General features: G+C 33.3%; 3 protein-coding genes across 4 annotated transcripts; 2 read left to right on the top strand and 1 right to left on the bottom strand.

Annotated features, from left to right (window-relative positions):
• Positions 468-3,410, bottom strand: LOC109362781 (microtubule-associated protein TORTIFOLIA1-like). 2 transcript variants are annotated; one of them, XM_019608806.1, is made up of 5 exons: positions 2,421-3,410; positions 2,190-2,298; positions 1,515-2,086; positions 964-1,363; positions 468-822 (listed from the first exon to the last, which is right to left on the bottom strand). In XM_019608806.1, the coding sequence occupies exons 1-4, from the start codon at positions 3,204-3,206 to the stop codon at positions 971-973; spliced, it is 1,860 nt and encodes a 619-aa protein (XP_019464351.1). In that variant the 5' UTR covers positions 3,207-3,410; the 3' UTR covers positions 468-822; positions 964-970. The 2 variants fall into 2 exon arrangements, with proteins under 2 accessions (XP_019464351.1, XP_019464357.1); XM_019608812.1 differs by having other exon boundaries at positions 468-837; positions 965-1,363.
• Positions 6,391-8,052, top strand: LOC109362800. Its single transcript, XM_019608822.1, has 3 exons — positions 6,391-6,609; positions 6,678-6,744; positions 6,893-8,052. The coding sequence occupies exons 1-3, from the start codon at positions 6,532-6,534 to the stop codon at positions 7,750-7,752; spliced, it is 1,005 nt and encodes a 334-aa protein (XP_019464367.1). The 5' UTR covers positions 6,391-6,531; the 3' UTR covers positions 7,753-8,052.
• Positions 15,057-22,084, top strand: LOC109362772 (E2F transcription factor-like E2FE). Its single transcript, XM_019608795.1, has 9 exons — positions 15,057-15,243; positions 15,329-15,527; positions 16,036-16,086; positions 16,194-16,293; positions 20,711-20,778; positions 20,879-20,951; positions 21,053-21,114; positions 21,301-21,691; positions 21,848-22,084. Exons 1-9 carry the CDS (start codon positions 15,149-15,151, stop codon positions 21,934-21,936), a joined length of 1,128 nt encoding a protein of 375 aa, XP_019464340.1. The 5' UTR covers positions 15,057-15,148; the 3' UTR covers positions 21,937-22,084.

Genomic DNA, 22,627 nt, shown 5'->3' with positions numbered 1-22,627 from the left:
TCATTTTAAAATATAATATAAAAAATAAGACACATGTTAAACCATTAATTGTAATTAAGGAAATATGTTATCTCCATTTTTTAAGATGCATAAAGTTAAAGGATAGTTACTTAAATTGAAAGGTAGGGACTCAGCACTTGCTTACAAACTAAAAACTTGGAAACCCATTGGCCCCTTAAATTAGTCAGAAGTGAAAAGTAAGTAAGTGAGCTCATACGTATTACTTTTCCAACCCTTTATTTGAAGGTGAATTCTTAATTTCTTATCATTGTTTGAATTCGCAGTTCTTGATCATTCATATACAACACAATCTGTTCACATGACTGACATGAGAATCTTAAATAACCTTACGTAACAAAATAGCAGCATTTTATCCATGTTAGAGAACCACTTTAATATAAGTGGAATACAACGCATTAGTTAATCATATAACAAATAAATTAATACAGATTCGCCCTCTTTTAAAATAGCTTTGAATTTAGCCGAGAACTCACTCCAATATTCTGTTCTTGTCCATAAGCATGCAATCATTGACATTATTTTTGGAATTGAGTAGAAATAGGGAGGATTGACTAAGATGTAGAATGTAAACAAATGAAGTATTGCTTTTCTGGTCAACACAGCATGGTGTATTTTCGAGTAGACAACCGATTTATATAAAGGACGGTCCAATGCACGAGGTTCTCACCTGGTGGGGTATGTGGAAGGTAGATTTATATATTCTGATTAAATCACAGTCACACTTTCCAGATCTAGGGATCTTTCATTGAAGCTGATTGAGAATCAAAAGAATGTATTCGCAGTCTAGATTGTGCAGCACATCTGTCAAAGAAATACGGAGGACAAAATTGCATACAAGTCAGACTTACATTATATGATGTAAATAATTAACCTAGAAATCTCAAGCATGCAAGGGTAAAGTGCCTGAAAAATGCTTAGTCTAGAGGCAATTAGAATGCCAACCTGCTTTTTAAAGTGGCTCTGGTCTTGCAAAATCCATTGCACTAGTATGAATGTCTGCCAGCGGATTAGTGATGAAGCCGCCATCAAGCCTGAGTCTGTGGTTTGCCAATCTAGTTTCAGCATTCCTGTCAGCTTTGTAGTGCATGGCAGCAAGTGACCGGGTGCCGCCAGATTTAGAGAACCGGGAGGATGAATATGGACCCTGTGTTTTCCTCCGGAACCTGGATCTCAAGAGTTCTGCTCCAGGTAACAAGCAACATGCATTGCTAGGTACATCGTAATTAGCCATCCTTCCACTTGATATAGCCAAATCATGAGAGATCTCATCCAACGCCAACTCAAGGCCATGTACACGAGTCTCTAAAGACTGCATTCCACATTGTGAGCTTCCCATAAATTTCTGTAACAAATGGAGGGGCATGTTGGGTATATTCATCATAAGGGATTGCCACTCATACTACATGTACATATAAGAGAGGAATGGAAGCTTAAATAAACACAATTGCATTATTAATCAACCTTCCCTCCACAAATAAGCACTGTGAACAAACCTGCAGAAGATCAAGTAGACTTGACTGCTGCTTCTCAATTTGATGTAACTGGTTGCGGATCGAAGATAAATTATCACTCTCTTTGTCATTCTGTATGAGATCTTTACTGACGTTACTAACAGGGACTGAGTTTTGACTCTCTTCATGATATGGAACCACACGAGATCCAGTTTTGGACCCACCAGACTTCTGTATTTTGTCGTCGGGATTTTTATTGAATAGAGCATGTCTCATTTCTGGCTTTGAAAGTCTGCTTTTATTCTTTTTGCTTCTTTCTAAAAGAGATCCATTTGTCTCTTGAAGATCCCCAAGATCAGCCATGGCTGCAGAGGGATCATTAGAAACAGCAATTTGAACATCCCAATTCTTTGAGTTTAATTTTCGTGGAACATCTAAACTCATTCTCTTGTTAGTACTTAAAGCACTTGTATTCTTAACATTGCTAGCAGAAGAGCAATCAGGTAGACTGAATCTTCTAACAGGAGTGGACTTCTTCCGTAATTTCGCCGTTACTGAACAAGGATTACATGAATTTTGACAGTCCAGGGGATTGCGCTCGTCATTCGCATTGTCTGAATCAAAAACACATACAGTAAACAGAACACAAACCGTATTTCTATTCTCAGATTCTGGATGGTAAAATAAAACAAAGAGAATATAGACAAAATTAGAAACCTTCTGAAGAAGATTGTGATTGAGGAGGTGGCGAAAATTCATCCGATACATCAGGAATCTGCTTCCACGCTTCCAACATTTGATTCATAACTTCTCGAACTACCTTTACCTAAACCAAACAACACTCAAACTCTCAATTTCACTTTGAACGTTCAAACTACAAAAATAAACAACAATTTAGAATTTGAATTAAATAATAAATAAATCGGAAAAATGTTTTCACTGCCAAACCTTATCGAATCGTCGATTCTCGAAAACTTTCAAGCATTCAGCCTTGAATTCCGACAAGTTGTTCCCCTCCATGTTTGCTATCCCCGCCAACGCTTCTGCAGCAGCTTTCCTAGTCGCCCAATCGCCGCTGCTCAATGACTCCACCAAGCAAGGAATCAACCTCTTCAAAATTGTGTGATTCGACGCGCCACCGACATCAACGACGCTTCCGATCAGCGTCATAACCGCCGACTTCGCCTTAAACGCGTCGCGCTTCAGAAATTTCTCGAACCTTGGCAACAGCTTCGCCAATATAACCAGGTCCGGATCCGGAGCTCCGTCAATAGCTGAAGCTAAACAAAGAGCCGTGCCAATCTGCGAATTCTGATCCTGTTCCGTGAACAGCGCATCTGTTAACGGTTTCAGGAACGTGGAGAAATGTTGCTTGGTGACGTGACGCGACAATGCAGAAACTGAATTGATGCATGCGGTTCGGACCGACGAGTCCTTGTCGCGGAGGCGGCGAATTACGGCGGTGAGGATTTTGGAGAGGTAAGGAGAGAGCGCGTTACCGTGCGTTTCGGCAAGAAACCCTAACAGGATCACACATTGCTTGCGAACTAGCGATTTGTCGGAGGAATCGGTGGAGATTATGCATGAAAGGAATGCCGAAAGCGTGGTCCGGTCGAGGTTCCGGGCGATTGATTCGAGTTCTGCGACGGCGAGAGAGTGAGTGTCACGGTCGGAGAGCTTGGTAAGGCACGTGAGAACCTTTTGCTTTATGTTCTTCTGCGTTGGTGACGACATTGTGATTTGGATGGTGCCGGAGACTTCGGTTACAGTGGTTGAGTTTTTAGGATCGTGGTGGCGGACAAGGTGTAATTACCCGTAACATCGCCGGAGCTCCGGTGATCGGTTTGCTTTTTGGTTGTGTATATTTTGTCTCAAGGATTGGAATGATAGGGTTGGTGGTTATATGAGCAGGTATGGAGAGTGGTTAGGAAGTTTGAGAAAATGGCTGTTAAGCACCTTTCCGGTTAGTTTCGATAAATGTTAATCTAAAAAATCGAATCTTTAATATTTTGGAATAAGTGTGAATGAATATTGATATTGAACACATATGGAACAAATTTCATACACTGATAGAAAAAGAGTTATGTATGCTTCATAGATGGTTAGGAAGTCTTGGCTGGGTTTGCTTTCATGGTGCTTATTTATGATTTCTAAATAAGTGAATAAGACATAAATGGGAATTATTAATGTTGTTCTAGTTGGTTGGTTGAATATTATCAAATTAATAATAGAATTTCTCATCATTTATTATTATAAGATAAAGTAGTATGAAAGTTGGTTCTTAACGGAAGGTGTAAAATAAATAGAAGTTTGATTTTTTGGTTATCAAGAAAAGTTTAAGTTTCAATCTTCTAAAAATATATATATATAGTTATTTTTATTTCATACTTAATTAAGAATTTAAGTCCACTTCTTTATTTTTATTTGTTAACGATCAACTAGGCTAAAGGCCTTCCCTTCTTTATTCCTAAATTGAAAAGAATATAACTTTGACTCATTTATTTATTTTTCTTCTAAAGCATTATATGTTATTTTATTCAATATAAATTCTTAGTTATCATAAAACACGGTATTTCATTTTATTGATAATATACAAGTTATATAATAACAACTATTCAAAATTCAGTTGTGAAGTTAAAGGCATGATAGGTAATAGCTGATTTAGTGGTAAAGAAATCTCATTCTTAGCACATGAGTTGATTCCCATGAAACCATTGGTGTGAAGTTTTTTCAACCCCCAATTATTTATTATTATATCATATATAATATTTAAAATTAGTTTGAGTAATATATGATGTCAACACTTTTTCTGATATTTACTCACCAAAAATACTCTATCCTCTTTCTAAATTCATCCACCTATAAGTTTCTTTTTTTATTTTTTTTGCTATTAAGATATTCTCTCATTCGATTCGATGAGTAAGAAACTAATCATTATCGAAATATATGGATATTACTCACAATAAGGTTTGAATCTTAGAATTAAACTTATGACATTTTAATTATTATGAGAATCTAATAAAACCTTACACTGGATCAACATCTTGTTGTTTTTTATTTCATTTAATGCTAACTAAGTGGTACAACTACCTAGTACCACCAAACAATTGAAGATTGCCCACAAAAGTATAAAGAGACACACTGAAGGGAAATTATTGTGAGACAATGAAGATAAAGAACATTTATGTATTGCTGGGGATAATAATCAATCATGGGTGATGAGTGATGATTGTGTATAAATACACCAAATTTGTTGTCTCACTTTTTATATCATTCTATATACAATCGACTTCGATTGGTTGGAAAAAAATTATTTAAGTTAAAATTATAATTATTAAATATTTTTTAACTAATCATAACTCCTGACATATGGAGTGACACAAAATTATAATATGTTCATGTATAAAACTATAACATGAGTTTTAGGTTTCAAGTTAAGAGGCCATCGCATTATCATTCAAAAGTTACCATGCTCACACTAAAGTTGTTGAAAATTTTACTACACAGGCTCCTAGCAGTTATTTTTCTCATGACTAATTAGGGTTGTTTCACAATAAAAGTGAAGTGCTTTTGTACCCAAAAAAACAATGAAGTACTTTTCTTTTATGATTATTGATACAAGTGCATCATCCCTTTTAGCAACATATACTAATGTCATTCACAGTTTCACACTTCTATGTTTTAATAATCACGTGCTTGAAATAAATACACAAATACATGATGCATATAGTATATAACAACTATTATGATTTATATTTGGTTTTCATGTTAAAGGTGTATCAAAATTATGCTCTTCTTTTTATTGCTTAAATTTTGTAAAGGTGCTTTTCATGTTAAAGGTGTTAATCGAACATGAATTTTTTAATATGATTGACAATGAATCATTTTTATAGTATAGCATGTCTATGAGCTCCTGAGAAATTAATTGTGCATTTATTTCATCGTTAATTAAGGAGAAATTTGTTTTTTTTTTACTAATTATATCCTTTACTCTTTTAAGTAAGAAACTAATTCTTTTCTAAAAATGTATTAGTATATTCACAGTTACCAAATTAATCAATAACTTATTTTGCAAACACTATCAATATCTAATAAAATCAGACAGGATTAACGATTAAGGGCTTAGTTTAATTTGGACATCGATATCATTAATCCAACATCTATCATGTATGTGTACTAATGAATTTTTATCACAACTACAATAAAAGAGTGTAACAATTTACCATAAGATAGTTATGGTTGTGGTCATTTAGTACGCTAATGAAAATCCACAAGTATGTGAGGTTAACTCTCTCAGCAGATATTTTTCAATTCACAAGACTCGAACCCGAGACATTGCTAAATGAGAATCAAACATATATCACTTGAACCAACACTTATTAATTTATATTTGTTTAATTATTTTTTTATAACAATTTTTACAAGAGTGAAAAATTTATGTACCATTACTATAAAAATTTATATGCCCTCATTATATTATCTAATATTTATTTGTATTACTTTTTTGAAAAGTACACAGTAATAAATATGAATGATAAATGTTAGAGTATACAAAATTCATAAATTTTTGGACTCACCTTAAAATATGGATCTTAATTTACATCCTAATAGAATGACATAGACAAATAGAGCTTTTGCACATTTTCGTTAATCCACTAACATGATCAGGATTTATATAGACACATAGACCCATAAATCCATACATCTCCATCGGAAAAGGAAAATTTTGCATCTAACTGTGTAAGGTCTCATTGGATTTCTAAGATTAAACATTCAATTCTTAAGTGCAATAACCACATTATCGAAACAAATTAATTTCTTACAAAAAAAAAAAAATATTCCGTAATACCAACAAATTCTATTTGCTTATAAATTTGAGAAAAGAGAGGGCGAATCAGTAATTGTGGTGTGTATAAAAACACTGGACCCTTCTCCTCTTCTGTTAGAAAAGGCGAAAGGATCAAAGATTCTTCTTTCTCTAGAATTTTCTATCCTCCTTCACAAACTAGGGTTTTTCTGAATCTCCATATTATTTGAATTCAAGTCCATCATTTCATACATGGATTCTGATTCAATCACCACCACTACTCCAATTCCTTCTGCCACAAACGCTAAAAACCTGGGCAAGAAGAAAAAGGTACAATTTTAATTTCAATGCTTTTTGTTATGTTCTTATCTATTGGTACTAATCCTTGTTGATTTCAGATAAATTGGTCCTCTAAATTAAAGCAGAATAAGGTTGATGCGCGTCGTGAGCAGTGGCTATCTCAAGGTATTATATATATATGTGTGTGTGTGTGTTTGTTTGTTATACTGTATTGTATTATTTTTCTTTCAATGTGCATACCCAATGTATCAATTGATTTATATTTGTTCTGAAATTTTTCTCTATGTATTTTGGATTACCGGGTTTATATCAGGTCCAGTGAAGAATATGGGGTGCAAGGATGGAGAGGACAATGACAGCCACGTGCTGCCACCACCACCGCATTCTGGGAAACACAGCAAAGACTTGCTGGAGAAATTGGAGATAAAGCGGGGTAGAGGCCAAGAGGACAATGGATCGATGATTCATCAAGACAGTGATTGGGAATCACTCACATTTAGTCCCACAAGTAATGTTTTTGGGATAAATTTTACCGGAAGTAGCAGCAGCAGAAGCAGTAGTTCTAGCAGTGCAGGTTGCTGCTCCGGTGATATCACAGAAGAAAATGAAGAAGAAGAAGAATGCTTGGATGATTGGGAGGCTGTGGCAGATGCTTTAGCAGCCAATGAAAATCAGCAGCATCAAAACCCTTGTCCTGATTCGCCCATTTCACCTATTGTGCAAACGGGTTCGCGTGATGGGTCGAGTTCAGGGGCGACGAATTCAAAACTAGAGAGTGCTAGATTGGTTCCTTGGGCATCTGGAAATACCCGAGCTTGGAGGGCTGATGATGCCTTTCGCCCTCGGAGCTTGCCCAATTTGTCTAAGCAGCTCAGTATGCCGAACCCAGATCGGTATTGTGGAGGAGGGTCTCCCTGGACTCGTCCTACAATGTCATGTTCATGTCCAATATGCTGCGAGGATCTTGATTTGACAGACTCAAGTTTTTTGCCTTGCCTGTGTGGGTTTCGGCTTTGTCTCTTTTGCCACAAGAGGATCCTTGAGGAGGATGGTCGCTGTCCTGGGTGTAGGAAGCCCTATGAGTGTGAACCCGTTAAGACAGAGGCAAAGGTGACTGGTGGCAGCCTCACTCTTCGCTTGGTTCGTTCGTTTAGCTTGATCGAAAGGTCTTAAGAGAATATCTGTTTTCACTACTTGTGGTCTCTCCTTTTGTTTATCTGCATAGTCTGTACTTTATATTGAAATGTCTATTTTTTCATAGGTCTAGTTGGTGTAGGACTGTAGGGTGTTTATCAGTTTTGAGCACCATGGAATTGATTTGTTTCTCATTTGATCTTATGGTGCACTTGATGTAGAATACTCATGTTGGTATGTGAATACATAAGGTGGTATAGAAATTCATAATCCAATAATTGATAATGGTTATATCAAATTGTGTCTTTATATGGCTATGCGTCCACTTCTGTGTGTGTAATCAAACATACTCATTTCTGATTTTCGCTCATTTGCAGTGATGTTTATGGGTTCTCGCTTTTGCATTTGCGGTGATTGCATTTTGACAATACTTCTTGCTTCCCCATCTCTCTTTTTCTTTTCTTCATTTCAGATATTTGTTACCATATATTCTGTTTTTAGGGAGCATGCTAACGATCTTTAGCCAACATCTATATGGTTTTCTTATACCTCTTAACTGTGTTATTAATTGTTCTTTTAAGCTTAAGGCCTTAACGTTTCACTCTATCTCCGAAGGTTGGAGAAGGCAGCAAAATTTATTATTTGCTTATTCTGCCGTTTGTAAATAAACATCCTTCCAAAAATTATGTATCATTCCATGAATTTGGTTACTATTTTATTTAAGAATTGTATTGGCAGTATTAGCAAAGCTCTTTTGACTAATGCATACATATGATTGAGTTTCTGAAAAACGAAAATGCTTTAGTCCTTCATCAAGGGTGGTGCGGTGCAGAAGGACTCTGTTCTGATAGTTTCTAGTTATTCTTTACATCTTCTGTTGCTGGACCACCTTTCACAAATCAGATATATGCCATTGTCAAAGCTTGGCATCGTGCTTTGTTCCACATTGATGCTCTTATAGGAACCAAGTTACTTCTGCACCTCCAAATCATCACCCTCAATCCCCAATACTCCTTTAAGGTTGGTACTTTTAAGTTCTGTATGCATGAGTATTATCAGTGATATCTATTGGTTTGGTTTTACAAGACCATTTGCCAACTGTTGTTTGACCTTAATGCCAATGCAATTTGTATTTGGAAATTTAGTTTATATGAGAAATTATTACATGGTCTATGACTAATAGTCTCAATCAAATTTCCACTATTTGTAATGTATTAATGATTTAAATTGAATGAGTTTATTCCAAATCAATGGCGAATATTTAACCATTTTGTCCTTAGTTAAAAGTTGAAACTTTACTCTGTCATCGGATAAGAGTCTTGTGCTGCAAGTAAAGTAACTCCCAAGTAACTTCTAACACTAGATTTTCTTGCTGTTATCACACATTGAGTGAAATCTTCATATATTTCTTGTATAAATGCGTGACCAATAGCCAAAGTTATTAAATGGTCATAGTCAACTTATAGAGATGTCAAAGCATTTAGCTTTTAATTAAACATTGAAATAAGATGCAATGACTAAGATTTTATTGGTCTTCAAATATGATGGGTTGAAGGAATAGCAAATGTCATATTCTATTGTGAAACAAATGCATTGTGCCAATCTGTTGACACCAGTGTATTGGAACATAGGCATGGGAGTAACTACTAGTGAGTATGGGTTTGATTGGATTTTTCTCATAACCGACCATAAATGTTATTTGATATATTTTTAACATAGATTCAATCTTAAACTCAAAGGTTATATCAATCCTAAATATCAACTTACCTAACTTTTGAATTTGAATTGGTATCTAAACTCCATTAAATATAATGTATTCACACATAGTCTTTCAAATCATTTATTATTATGAATATATAATTTGAAATACGAAATGTGTATTGAAAACCATAACCTTCCTTATGTATTAACTTATAAGGTTCTCATTATCCCCTATAGGTTAACCTGATGACTTATAATGTAACCCCGAAATAAATAACTGATATCATTGTATCAAATATATGATGCACACCTTAATTAGAAATTATAAATTTCTAACATAAATAACTAGCAAAAGTGTAAAAACATAGTCTAAAAATGAAATTGTATTGGTAAATAGTTTGTTACTTTGTTCCACCCAAACAAATATCTATACCAAAACTATACATTACTATATTTGAACGAGCATGAAATTAATTAAGTCCATTAAGACTTCTCCCTTAACTCCTCTAAACATTAATCAAATCTAATTTTAAATTTCGCTATAAACTTAAGGCAGCCCAATTATATGCATGACAAATTATGAATGGGAAACAAAGCCACCAAAATATCGTGTTGCCAACCCCTAGGAGTAAGTACTAACAACACATGTCATGATTATATTAGCATTGTTATTCCCAGTTTTCCACAATGAAAGGAGGCTTTTATTGAGAAGTTGGTTCCAACCTTGACCACTTCTTTGCATTCTTGTATATACACACAACAAACAATATTCTAAGTTTTCTTCAATATTCTCACCATAAACAAACAAATCCTATGCCTAATAGTAACCAATGGAGATGGCTTTGGCGCTTGCAAATTCCACAAAGGTGCAAGATCTTTCTATGTCTTGTATTGAATAACAAACTCCCAACAAATACTCATAACATTTCAGATTCTGCATCACCATCATCATGTCCCTTTTGCCATTCAAAGGAGACACTACTTCATATATTACGTGCATGCCCTCGAGCCACAAGTGTGTGGATTCATCTTGTAGCTCCACAACACCAACATAGCTTTTTCTCTTACCCTTTATGGGATTGGATGGTAACTTTTCTTCAGCAACCTTGGTCCATTGTTAATTCTGAAAACATTGATAAGGGTGATGAGGTTAAAGATAAAGATGGCATTTTGTTTGCTACCATTGTTTGGTTATTATGGAAAGATAGAAAAACATGGGTAGGTGATGGAACAAGTTTTGATTCTGAAAGATTGCTTCATAATATGGCTGATTTAGCTGATGATTATGGGAGGGTTATTGCAGTTGAAAGTTCAGCTCCTAGCCCTGGTGTAAGTTATGTTTCATGGTGTTTTTATTGGAACCAACCTCCATCTCAGCAACACTTGAGACTGGTGGCAAGTACTTCTTCACATCCTAAGTTGTAGCTTTCTATGGTTTTGCCTCTTCTAGCCTACAAAAGTGCTTTTCATCAAATTTGTTAATTGCCTGTGTATCATCCCAATTTTTTTGTTACTATCAGGTATTCCCTCGTCATATAATGAATTAATTAATCTCTTTTAATGTGTGTATCCTAGGAATCAAACCTTGATTTTGGTTCCTTTGAGAATTTAGCATAGTCTTGCGTCACTAGACCAACGACTTGTAGGTGTATTATTGTAATTTGCTATTGTGTAATTTTTTAAACTCATATTCAGAATTCATAAATGAGCATCGGTATACTTATTCTCTCAGCAACATTTTTTTTTTCTTTTCAATTTCTCCTCCGAGCCAGAGCGAGTATAATTAAACTTGATGTAATATATCATACTACAAAAATGAGTTTGGTATGAAAATCACAATTGAAACAACACGTCTTGAACCAAAATAGTAAGATATTAATTTCATGGTCTTTCCTTCTTATAAACTCTTTCATTCCTCCCCACATATCCAATGTGACTTCACACTTAATAAATCTAAACATAATTGATTTTCAAATAGCAAAACTTCAACTTCAATAAAACCAGAAGTTCAGCCACTTAGCTTGTTGTGATCAAATACAGTATTTAAATGGAAAATAACCTCATAAGCATGAATGACATAATTAAAATTTAAAAGGTTCAGAGATCAAGGTAAATATGAAAGAAGGATTTAAAATGTATACTATAAAAGTGAAAGTATTTTTTATACTATTAACAAATCTCTATCATTCATATATTAACTATTATTGACTTTTAAACAAAAATATTGTAAATTAATAATGAATGAGATATTGATATTGTAAAAACCAAACAATACTCCTCCTCTATTACTTCAGATTCGTAATGCTTGGGAAGCAGAATACCACTGCAACTTTACTTCAACTTTTTGTGATGCTTAATATTTTTTTACTACAACATTGAAAATTTCGACATTATATATGTTTGATTCTTCAACCTTTTTGACAAAAACATTACCATCTATTACCATATGAGAAAAAAAGCTACTTTTTAACAAATATTAATCTCTCATATTATTTTTTCCCGCCCAAAATATTTCTTCAGTAAAAGTCAAACTAAAAGTCCACAACCTCTACGTATCAATAATAAATGTACATGTGTAAATCTAATAAAAATGTATATCTATTAATATATTTTCTCTTAAATTGTTCATTCTCTCTCATATGTACATTTTTATATTTGGAACATATCTTATGTTTTACAATATGTATTACTTCATGTGTCATGAATTGTTATTGGTTGAAAAATGTATTAAATTTAAAAATAATTATTAAATATTTTTCTGACCAATTACAACTCATAACATATGAAGTGACACATATTATGAAATAGGAGATGTGTTATCTCTCATATTAATTTCTATTTGAATTCTTTTTCACATATGGTGTCTTTGTATTTTTATTCTTTTTGGTTTCATTTTATTATTTCATTATTATTATCTCTCTTCGTTATTATTTTTCTCTTTATCTTCCAACATTTTTCTTTAAAGTGTATTTTCAATGATTTTATTGTTTATTTTATTGATTTATTCCTTAAAGTGCATTTTTATTGTTTTTTTGTTTATGTTGTAGATATGTTTTTATTCTGTATATCTAGTTTTATTTTTCATTGATTTTTTGTACATTTTCCATTGATCTTATTATTTTATAGATTTGTTTGTTCTTTTTACAATTCTCAAAATTGGAATTGTCATTTATTTTTCTTATGTGTTTGAACATGTTTCGACCATGTGAACGCACGAATAACACGTTCTTAACAATACGAATGTATGAGTAATATACGTATTTTTAACCATGCAAATGCACGAGGAACATGTGTTCTTAATGATACAAATGTGCAGATAACCTGCATTTTTTAACCATACGAATACACAAGTAACATGTGTTCTTAACCATACAAATGTACGAATAATATGTGTGTTTTTAACAATGCAAATGCACATGTAATATGTGTATTCTTAACTATGCAAATGTACGATTAACATGTGTGATTTTAACCATACGAACACACGAATAACATGTGTATTCTTAACAATACAAATGTAGTACTAACATATGCATTTTTAACCATGTAAATGCATGTGATTTATTATTAGCCATGCGGCAAAAAAATATTGTCTCGTGCGAATGCATGAGTAACTTGCTTTTTGTTTAGTAGAAAAAGGTGTGGGAACTAAAATTATTAGGGGGGAAAGTAAGGGAAGAAGTATGTTTAAACATTTATTTGTTCTTAGTCCATCCATGAAAAGGTAGGGGTACTTGAATCAATAACATGTAATATTTAACGCAGTTAATAAGTTACTTGAGACCTTATAATATCACACCATAATTTAAGTTAAAATAACATATTCTAATAAAATAAAAATAACATATTTTACTAATATAAAAGTAACATATTCCACTAAAAATATTATTATATTAATTGTGATTTTTATTATATATGAGTGAATTATCATATTATATATATAGTAAAGTACTAGATATTTAGGATAAACATTCCAAAAATAGAGACAATCAATTATATTTATAAAATAATAAATATCTATTTATTTATAAAGTGTTTGAAAATATTATTTTATAAATTGATGAAAACTATGATATTCCCTCGTTAAAATAATATTGAAAATGACATAACTTTGATTACTTTTCAAATATTATTATCTTATGATGCATTTGTTAAATAAATATGTTTCTTAAGAGTTAAGATACTTATTTGGGTGTCATGGATCAGGAATGGCAACAGGCACAAACTGATATGGATAGTAGCTACCCGCTAACCGTTTCAAAATAAAAAGTATTACTCGTATATGCTCGTATTTGTACGGGTATCCGCGTTTTAGGTATCCGTGGGTACAATGAGTACCTGCGAGTTTCCTATATTATAAATGAATTTCTAACTTCCTACTTCTATTACGTTTCAAATGAGATAAACATTACTTATTTTTGTGCCTTTTCTTTTAATATTTGGCAAAAACAAAAAATATATATATTCTTTGCAAGACATGCGTGTTTCTATACATGTAATAATATTTGGAAGATGTTTCACCACCAAATTCAATAAAAAATATAAAGAAGTTAAAAAATGTAAACAAATTAAAAGGAAAATATGTAATGAAAGTTATGATAATATATTTTTTATTTTAATTAAATATAATATAATAATCATATAAATAACTAGTAACAGCATGCATGAGTACCATAATATCCATATCCGCCCATATATAGTACAACTATTTTTAAAAATCCATTTGTAAAACTCATAGATACCTGTTTGCAACTCGTATCATGCATGTACGTGTTTTTCCGGTAGTTTCCCACAAATACTAATTTTTTTGTCATCCTTATCATTAACATTTATCTTATTTTTTATATCACCGGATAAAAATAATATTGTATAATGCAAGGTAACTTTAGTAAGTTATAAATCAACAATTAATAATTTTATGATTATATTATTAAATATCCTATAAATATTGTTTAATAAATTATGTTGAGCTACTGGACTTTAGAAATTCAAGTCAAACATTTCTCTAAATATTAAATATATTTATTTCCAATATGAACTTTCTAGCTCCACCAAAACCAATCACTAACATTCCCTTATAATAAAAAATAAAAAATAAGTTAAAAAATGGTGGAAGTAGATTCACATACTTCAATACTAAGTTTACCATTAAATTATTGATGTAAGATCTAATTAGATCTTAGAATGATAAAAATGTCAAAAATTAAAATTTTAAGAGCGACACTTATTGGGAAGAGAACCACGCGTTCCGAAAGAGATTAGTCTATTAGTCAAAAGAGTGAGAGATACTCTTAGTAGGACAAAATAATAATAATAAATTTAAAAAACTTAATTCATATCTTAGTCATTAATGTTTAAAAAATCAAATAATTTAGATCTAATTACTAATTCGAAGCTTTGAATTTCCCAAAATATTAATGGTTAAAATGTGAATAATTTTTTTAAAGATAGTACGATCTTTTATAAAAAAAAATGGTTGATACACAAATTATTCCCGCTTAAATAGAATAATTTTAAAACTGCAAAAAGAGAATCCCTCCAAATCGCAATTCTCCAATATTTAAAAATTCTGATCCCGCGCCATTAACTCAAAACACTCCCTCTTCTCTCTCTATCTCTTAAATCAACGGCCCTCGGTCTCTCTCTCTCTCTCTCTCCCTCTCTCTCCGGATCTCTCTCCGAATCTCACTCCGAATCTCTCTCTGGATCTGCTTCTTCTCCATTTTCATCATCCATGTCTTCATCTTGTCCTACTAATCCTTCTTCTTCCACCACAAGGCCTCACACTTATAATCGCAAACAAAAATCCTTAGGCCTCTTATGCACCAAGTATACTACTATTCCGTTCTCAATTTTTTGTTCACTATTTCGATTCAATTTAATTCAACCTAATTATTTTTTGCTCTTGATGCAGCTTCTTGAACTTGTATAATCGAGATGAGATTCATTTGATTGGACTTGATGATGCCGCAGCTAGGTTAGGTGTGGAGAGAAGACGGATCTATGATATTGTTAACGTTCTTGAGAGTATTGGTGTGCTTGCGAGAAAGGCTAAGAATCAATACACTTGGAAAGGTTATGCGGCTATTCCTGGTGCTTTGCATGAACTTAAGGTAATTTTAGTTTTAAATTTGAATTACACTTTTTTTTTGAAGTATTTGATTGCTATTCATTTTAAGCATTTCACTGTTACACGACCTTATGTTGATTTTAATTCGATTTTTTTTTTTTAGTAATTTGATTGTTAATGAATGAACATGATTCGAAGGTTGTCAATAATGATTTAAATTGCGGACATAATAGTGTGGTTGCGGTCTAACTTCAAATAATAATGATGTGGTCTCATCATGCCGCAATGGACCACATTCGCACTGCATTAGGCCGCAATGGACCACATTCGCACTGCATTAGGCCGCAATGGACCATATTCGCACTGCATTAGGCCGCATCAGGTCCTATTGAATTGAAAAATATTTTTTAATTACACATTAATTCACATTGCAACCCCAAAATCCATATTGCAATGACCACAATAGTAATGACTACAATCGTTACTGTAATTGTGACAGGAATTTAAAACATAGATTGTCAATAATTTATAGTTTATGAATGATTTTGTAGGAAGAGGCTCTAAGGGAGAAATTAGAGGGTTCACAAGGAGTCAATGCAAAAGTAAGTAAATATTTAATTATTATTAATTTATAATTTACTATTATTCGGAGCTTAATTGAGATATTTATAGTGTGGTTAATCCATTTGTTGTTAACAATTTGTCCTAGGTTTGGGATGATGAGGATGATGATGAAACCCTGTCCAATTCTGGAAGCCAGAATGATAAGAGCATTCCTAATTCTGATGCTCCTAAGTCTCATAAGAATGGTAACAACATTTACAATTGCTTTAGCAGTTTAAGATATCATACGTGCTTTAATACGCTTTCTTGTTTGTTCCTCTTAAGAATGCTTAAGAGAACTACAATGTTCAAAGAAAGTGAAAATCTTCTCCAAGAATAAGATGATAGAAAACAAGAACTAAGTATTGAATAAGACCTCTTATCTTTACTGATTGAATATGCAAGTATCTTGAATAGATATGTAGTCTTTGGCTCCCAATGGTTTAGTCAATGTATCCACCAATTGTAGATGGGAAGGGATAAGGAGTAACTTGATCTTACCTTAAGTGCATTTTTTTATGATTGTGTGACAATCAAGCTTACATGTTTGGTTCTTTCATGAAAAATAAGATTTGTTGCAATATGTATTGTCGATTGATTATCACAATAAATTAAATCTGGCAATGTAAAAGAAAATTGCTATCTCAAACATGTAAGTCGATGAAGTTATTTCACAAATAGTTATAGCTATTGCCCAATATTCAGCTTCACATGAACTCCTTGAAACTATTTTTTGATTATTTGAATTCCATGAGATAAGGGAAGTTCCAAAATATATTCAATATCTCATTGTGGATCTTTTAGTTTTTGTACAGGCTACCCATTCACTATCACTATATGCCTCAAGTTGAACAATTAAGTTACTAGAAAAGAATAAGCCTACAACAAGGGAACCCTTAATGTATCTGATCACTTTTGGAGCAGCATTGTGGTGAATTATGGTAGGTGCGACCATAAATTTTGCTAGTTGTTGGACAGAAAAACATGTAAGGCCTAATCTTGGTAAGATAAATGAGTCTTTCTATGAATGTTCTATAAGATGAAGGGTTATGAAGGAGATTAGTAGAGTTTTGATAGAGATGACTGCCACTGGACATAGGAGCAGAGGAGACTTTGCAGCCAAGCATGCCAACTCCAGAGAAGATCTCAAGGGCATATTTTGTTTGATTCATAGAGTTGTCTTTGCTATTTCTGGCAATTTCAAAACTTAGAAAAAACAAGTTAAAGAATGAGTAATGATCATAGGAAAAACAAGTTTTTTCTGCTTTGCCAAATGACAAATTTCAGATAATTGGTCTTTATTTGAATTAACAAAGGAAAATTTTGTCTTGATAATATCCATACATGCGTGAAGGATGTTGTAGTCTATAATGCCACTAGTTTGAATTAGAAAAGCTAGGATTACAAGTATTAGAAAAATTCACTTCATAATGTATCTTTATGGATTTCAACACATATAGCCCATTTGAATCTTTAGATGCACCAATTCTTTGCGAAGAGGTCCTCTCTTGGATGATACAATTAGAAGTATTATAGAATAAGGTAAAAGTTGAGTCATGAGTTTTGATATAGATAACAAATTATATGAAAATGCAGGTAAGTAAAAATATTTATGTTAAGTTAAGTTGAGCAGAAGAAAAATAGTCCCAGAAATATGTAAAGTTACTTTATTATCATTAGATAGTTTGATCATAATGAGTCTAGTCTTGGTAAAACTGTCAAAATTTGTTTGATTGCAAATAATGTAGTAGGAAGCACCACTATCTAATATCCAATTTATGAATCTTGGATCAATTTTGGAGTTATGTTTAGGTTGTTCGATAGGTTGTGTTGAAGTGGCAGAGAGGATGTTGGAAGGGTCACCATTGTTTGAAGGTTCATCACATCTTTGTGCACTTGGTGTCTGCTGTGACTCACAAGGCCTTGGTATTGTTGTTTGCCAATACCAAAGATCTTGTCTTCTTGATGTTCTACTTCCATTTTGCCTTTTCTTTCATGTTCATCTGTGGTAGCTGATGGTATAAAATTTGCTTGTTCTCCTTTGTTGAGTGAGAAGTTTGCAGGAAATCCATGCAATTTGTAGCACATGTCAATGGTATGCCCATTTTTTTTTTGCAATGGGTGCAAAACTTTATAGATGCTGGTGATTTGTTCCATGTCCCTTTACCATACATACTAGAGCTTCCTTTTGTAAATGTATTATTATCACCTCTATTAGAGTTATATGATCTGCCTGAGTAATTTCCCCTCTTTAAATTTCTAGACAGGGTCCTTAGTTTTGATTCTAAGTTATGATCATACATTTGTTTTTCTTGTTGTATGACAATGGAAAAGATTTTGCTCATGCTAAGAAGGGGGTCCATAAGCATGATCTGGTATCTAACCCCACTATATGCATCATTGAGGCCCTTGAGAAATCTTACTCCCTTGTCCTTAGTTCTGTGTGTCTTAATATCAGGAAGTGGACTACAAGAGCACTTAGGTGATGGCCTAAAGATGTCTAATTCATCTCAATAGATCTTAAGTCCAGTAAAATATTCAGTGGCATTAAGATCACCTTGCCTAAAATTTGTAATTTAATCTTGAAGTTCTGCTATGCTAAAGAGATTACCTTGAGATAATCTCTCATTTAGCTCTTCCCATACTTCATATGCATTGTCTATCTAAAGAATGCTTTATGGATGGAAGGTGTGATTGATCTAGTTATCCATGAGGTGACAATGTTGTTTGCTTTCTCCCGTGCTCAATATAGCGGATATGTCTTGGTCAACATCTTGATGGATCCATCTACAAACTCCCATTTTTGTTTGGATATGAGACTTCTCTTCATTGACCATGCCCATGGATGATAGTTTTCACCATTCAGCAATGGTAAGACAAAAAGATTTGCAAGTTTCTGTGAAGGGTGGACATAATATGGCAAGGATGGATCTTGTGAAGGGTCTGCTGGAGGATGTATAGGGATTGAGGAAGATGAAGTTGTTGATTCCATCAAGGAAAGCGAAAATCTTCTACAAGAATGGATTATCAATCCAACAAGAAGATAATAGAAAGTAAGAACTAAGTATTGAATAATACCTCTTATCTCTATTAATTGATAGAATATGTAAGTATCTTGTATAGTTAACAAAGCAAAATAAGAAACCCCTTTATATACATAAACATAGAAAGAAAACTCACTCTTAATTAACTCTTTAACTACCATTAATTAAATATCGCACATATTAAATATGGCAATTTATCGAAAATTTGTAATATAAGAAGATATTTGTTGTAGCAGGCTGTCGTGGCCACGACCTGTTTGGTTTCCAGCTATCTCAGTCAGATTGGTACGGTCATGGCCTATGGTATGCCTATGTCCCACGGTCAGAATGTCTGGGCCATGTCTTGGTTTGTCCTTATGCGCCACAGTCTGAGTGTCCCTGTCATAGCTTGATATATCGTCATGGGTATGGATGACAAAAAAACCTGTATCCGTGGGAAAATCCCGTACAAGCATGAGTCACAAACTGGTACCCACAGGTTGTATAAGTGGGTTTTTAAAAATACCCGTAGTACATATGGGCGGGTACTCGTTATTTATATGATTAATTTATTTATTTAATTAAAATAAAAAGTATTATTCTAACATCCATTACACTTTGTATATTTTTTTCTTTCACTTTGTTTACATATTTTATTGAGTTTGGTGGTGAAACATCCTACAAATATTATTAAATACGTAGAAATACACGTTTTACAAAAAAATAATATACTTTTTGTTAATGAAATGAGAACAAAAAATCACACAAATAGAAAACACCAATAAATTTAGCATTTTTGTCAAATATTCAATCAAAAAGTACAAAAATAATTAAGTTTCATCTCATTTGAAACATAAAAGTAAAAAATTAAAAATTCATTTATAATATAGGAAACCCGCGGATACCTGTTATAGCAGTGGGTACCTAAAAATACCTGCGAATACGCGTATCCGTTGTCATCCCTAGTCATGTGCCACAGTCAGAGTGTCTCAGCCATGTTTGGATACATGGCTAGACTTCTCGGTCAGTTTGTCCCATGTTGGCTCAGTCACGATAGTTGCTCCCTCGATCATGTTGGTCCTTGCTAGCTTGGTCACGGTAGCTACTCCCTCGGTCATGTTGGCTATCTTTGCTTGGTCACGAGTCTAGGTGCTGATCTGGTCTGGCTGGATGCATAAATGAGTGAGTTGCTTCTTTGGATTGTTCCTTTGATAAATGTATCGTTGCTAGTTTTAGTTTTCAAAATTTCTAAGTTATTGCATTTTTTGGGTTGGGGACTTGGGGTTATATTTGTGCTAATAAGTTGTATTTGTGAAACAGTTTGAGACAGAAAATGAGTGTAGTTTTTGCAGTGAGACATAATAATTGCTAGAACATTGGATTGTGAAAAATAAAATGAGTGATGTTTTTGTGTGGACTGGTTGTAAGAAATGAAGTACTAGTTAAATAATTAAGTTTTGTTTGTGAACTGGTTGTAAGAAATGAGGTACTAGAGTTTTGAATTGCTTAACATAGAATGGATGCTGTTTTTGCAAATTAGCTGTTAAATCTTACAGTCAGGAAAATCTCAGGCTTACACAGTTTCTATGCTATTTTTCAGATAATAGAAGGGAAAAATCCTTGGCGCTGCTTACTCAGAATTTTGTCAAGCTCTTTATATGCTCTAATGTACGGCAATTTTCTTTGTCATTTTTAGTAAATGCTTCTTTTTTATCTAGCTATGTAACAGAGTTAATCTTGATATTTTAAAACTCTGATCTCTTTGTAGATGGAATTGATCTCCCTTGATGATGCTGCAAAGTTGTTGCTTGGGGATGCCCATAGTTCATCCATAATGAGAAGTAAGCAATTTCGTAATTTACAAGATTTTATGCTATCTGTTGACAAAAGAATGAGCTTGGAACTTTTGCACTTATAATCCATTCTGCTTTTTTTCCTCCAGCGAAAGTAAGACGTCTATATGACATTGCAAATGTGTTATCTTCCATGAACCTCATTGAGAAGGTGATACTTAGCCACAACTTTCATCTCTTTTATTCATGTATTTCTTTTACTTGAAAATATAGCATGGGATATGAGTGATGACACTGAGTGTTTTACATATTCTCTTTGGTTTAATTTGTTTAACAATACTGTGCAATTTAACATATCCATCTAGTAAGCTTACCATCATTATACAAATTGATGCAGACCCATACTGCAGATACAAGAAAACCAGCATTCAGGTGGCTGGGTTTGAATGAAAACCAAAGTTCAAATGTCATCAATTCTAGGAAAAGGGCGTTTGGAACTGATATCTCAAACATTGATTTTAAGAGGAATAAGGTGGGTGTATTCGTAAATGGGGAGTTCAGCCAGAAGCCTATGAAGCAAAAAGAACTGGAACATGTTAGTGGCCTAGGTCAGGTAGATAAAAGTAATTTAAAACATTGCACAAAACAGAGTTCAAGAAGCTACCAGTTTGGTCCTTTTGCTCCAGCAAGTGTGCACAAAGTTGGACCTTCTGAGAATAATAGTGTGAAGCAGGTCCATGATTGGGACAGTCTTGCAACTGTACACCGTCCCCATTATCAAAATGAGGGTAAATAATATTCTCATCTTTGCATAAGATTGTTCTTTGATGTAGCACTAGGGGAGATTTGTAAGCACTGTTTAAACTTTATCATTGAGTGGCTTGAATACTGCTAGGTTGTTGAAAAATTCAACTTATCTGATATTGAACTTACTTTTGGTGCAGCTTTGAAAGAACTCTTCTCCCATTACATGGAAGCATGGAAATCATGGTACTCTGAAGTTGCTGAGAAGAAGCCATTACACATTTTGTAACATGTCTGGAAAGTCAAATAGATAAGATAGTTTTCTTTTTTGTTAATAATACATTGTTGGATGTATTTTCTCTATGCGTCAGCTTATTAGAGTTCTTGCAAATTCCTTATTGCCTGCTATTTATAAAGCTTTAACCCTTTATGTTGAGGATTATTTTAACAAAAATACATGATGAAGGTTTCTTTCACCTGAGTGTCACAGAAAAGTTAGGGAAATATCTGCTATTTTCTTTCCCATTATCTGGTTTGATTTGAAATGAGTTCATAACCCTCAGCCAGTACACATTTTGTAACTCATGTCTGTTAGCAGCTTGGCTGAGAATAACTACTTAAGGTATTCAAGTAATTCAGAATGTTTTCTGTTATTGTGATCATATGCATAGCTACTGAAACTAAGCTTTCTGAAATTGATAGTTACATAGGGTCTCTTGAAGCTTCAACAACTTTTGTGAAATCAGTGTTCTGCCGTGACTCTCTTTGCCATTAGTCTGTGCTACTTTGTTTTGCATAGTTATACCCCATGTAATGATATGCCAACAGTGTTTTAAATTCGAAATCACAATTACAGTTGTGCTTGCAATATTGTGGAATTGAGTCTGCAATGGTGTTGTGGAAGGCACAGCAACTGTATTCTTTTGCGATTGAAGTTTGATACTGAGAATGAATCAAACTGATAAAACTGTAATGGGGGA

The sequence above is a fragment of the Lupinus angustifolius genome, chromosome LG01 (genome assembly GCF_001865875.1).
Source record: "Lupinus angustifolius cultivar Tanjil chromosome LG01, LupAngTanjil_v1.0, whole genome shotgun sequence".
Taxonomy (NCBI): domain Eukaryota; kingdom Viridiplantae; phylum Streptophyta; class Magnoliopsida; order Fabales; family Fabaceae; genus Lupinus; species Lupinus angustifolius.
Note: the sequence above shows the minus strand (reverse complement) of the source record. Positions and strands in the feature narration are given on the sequence as shown.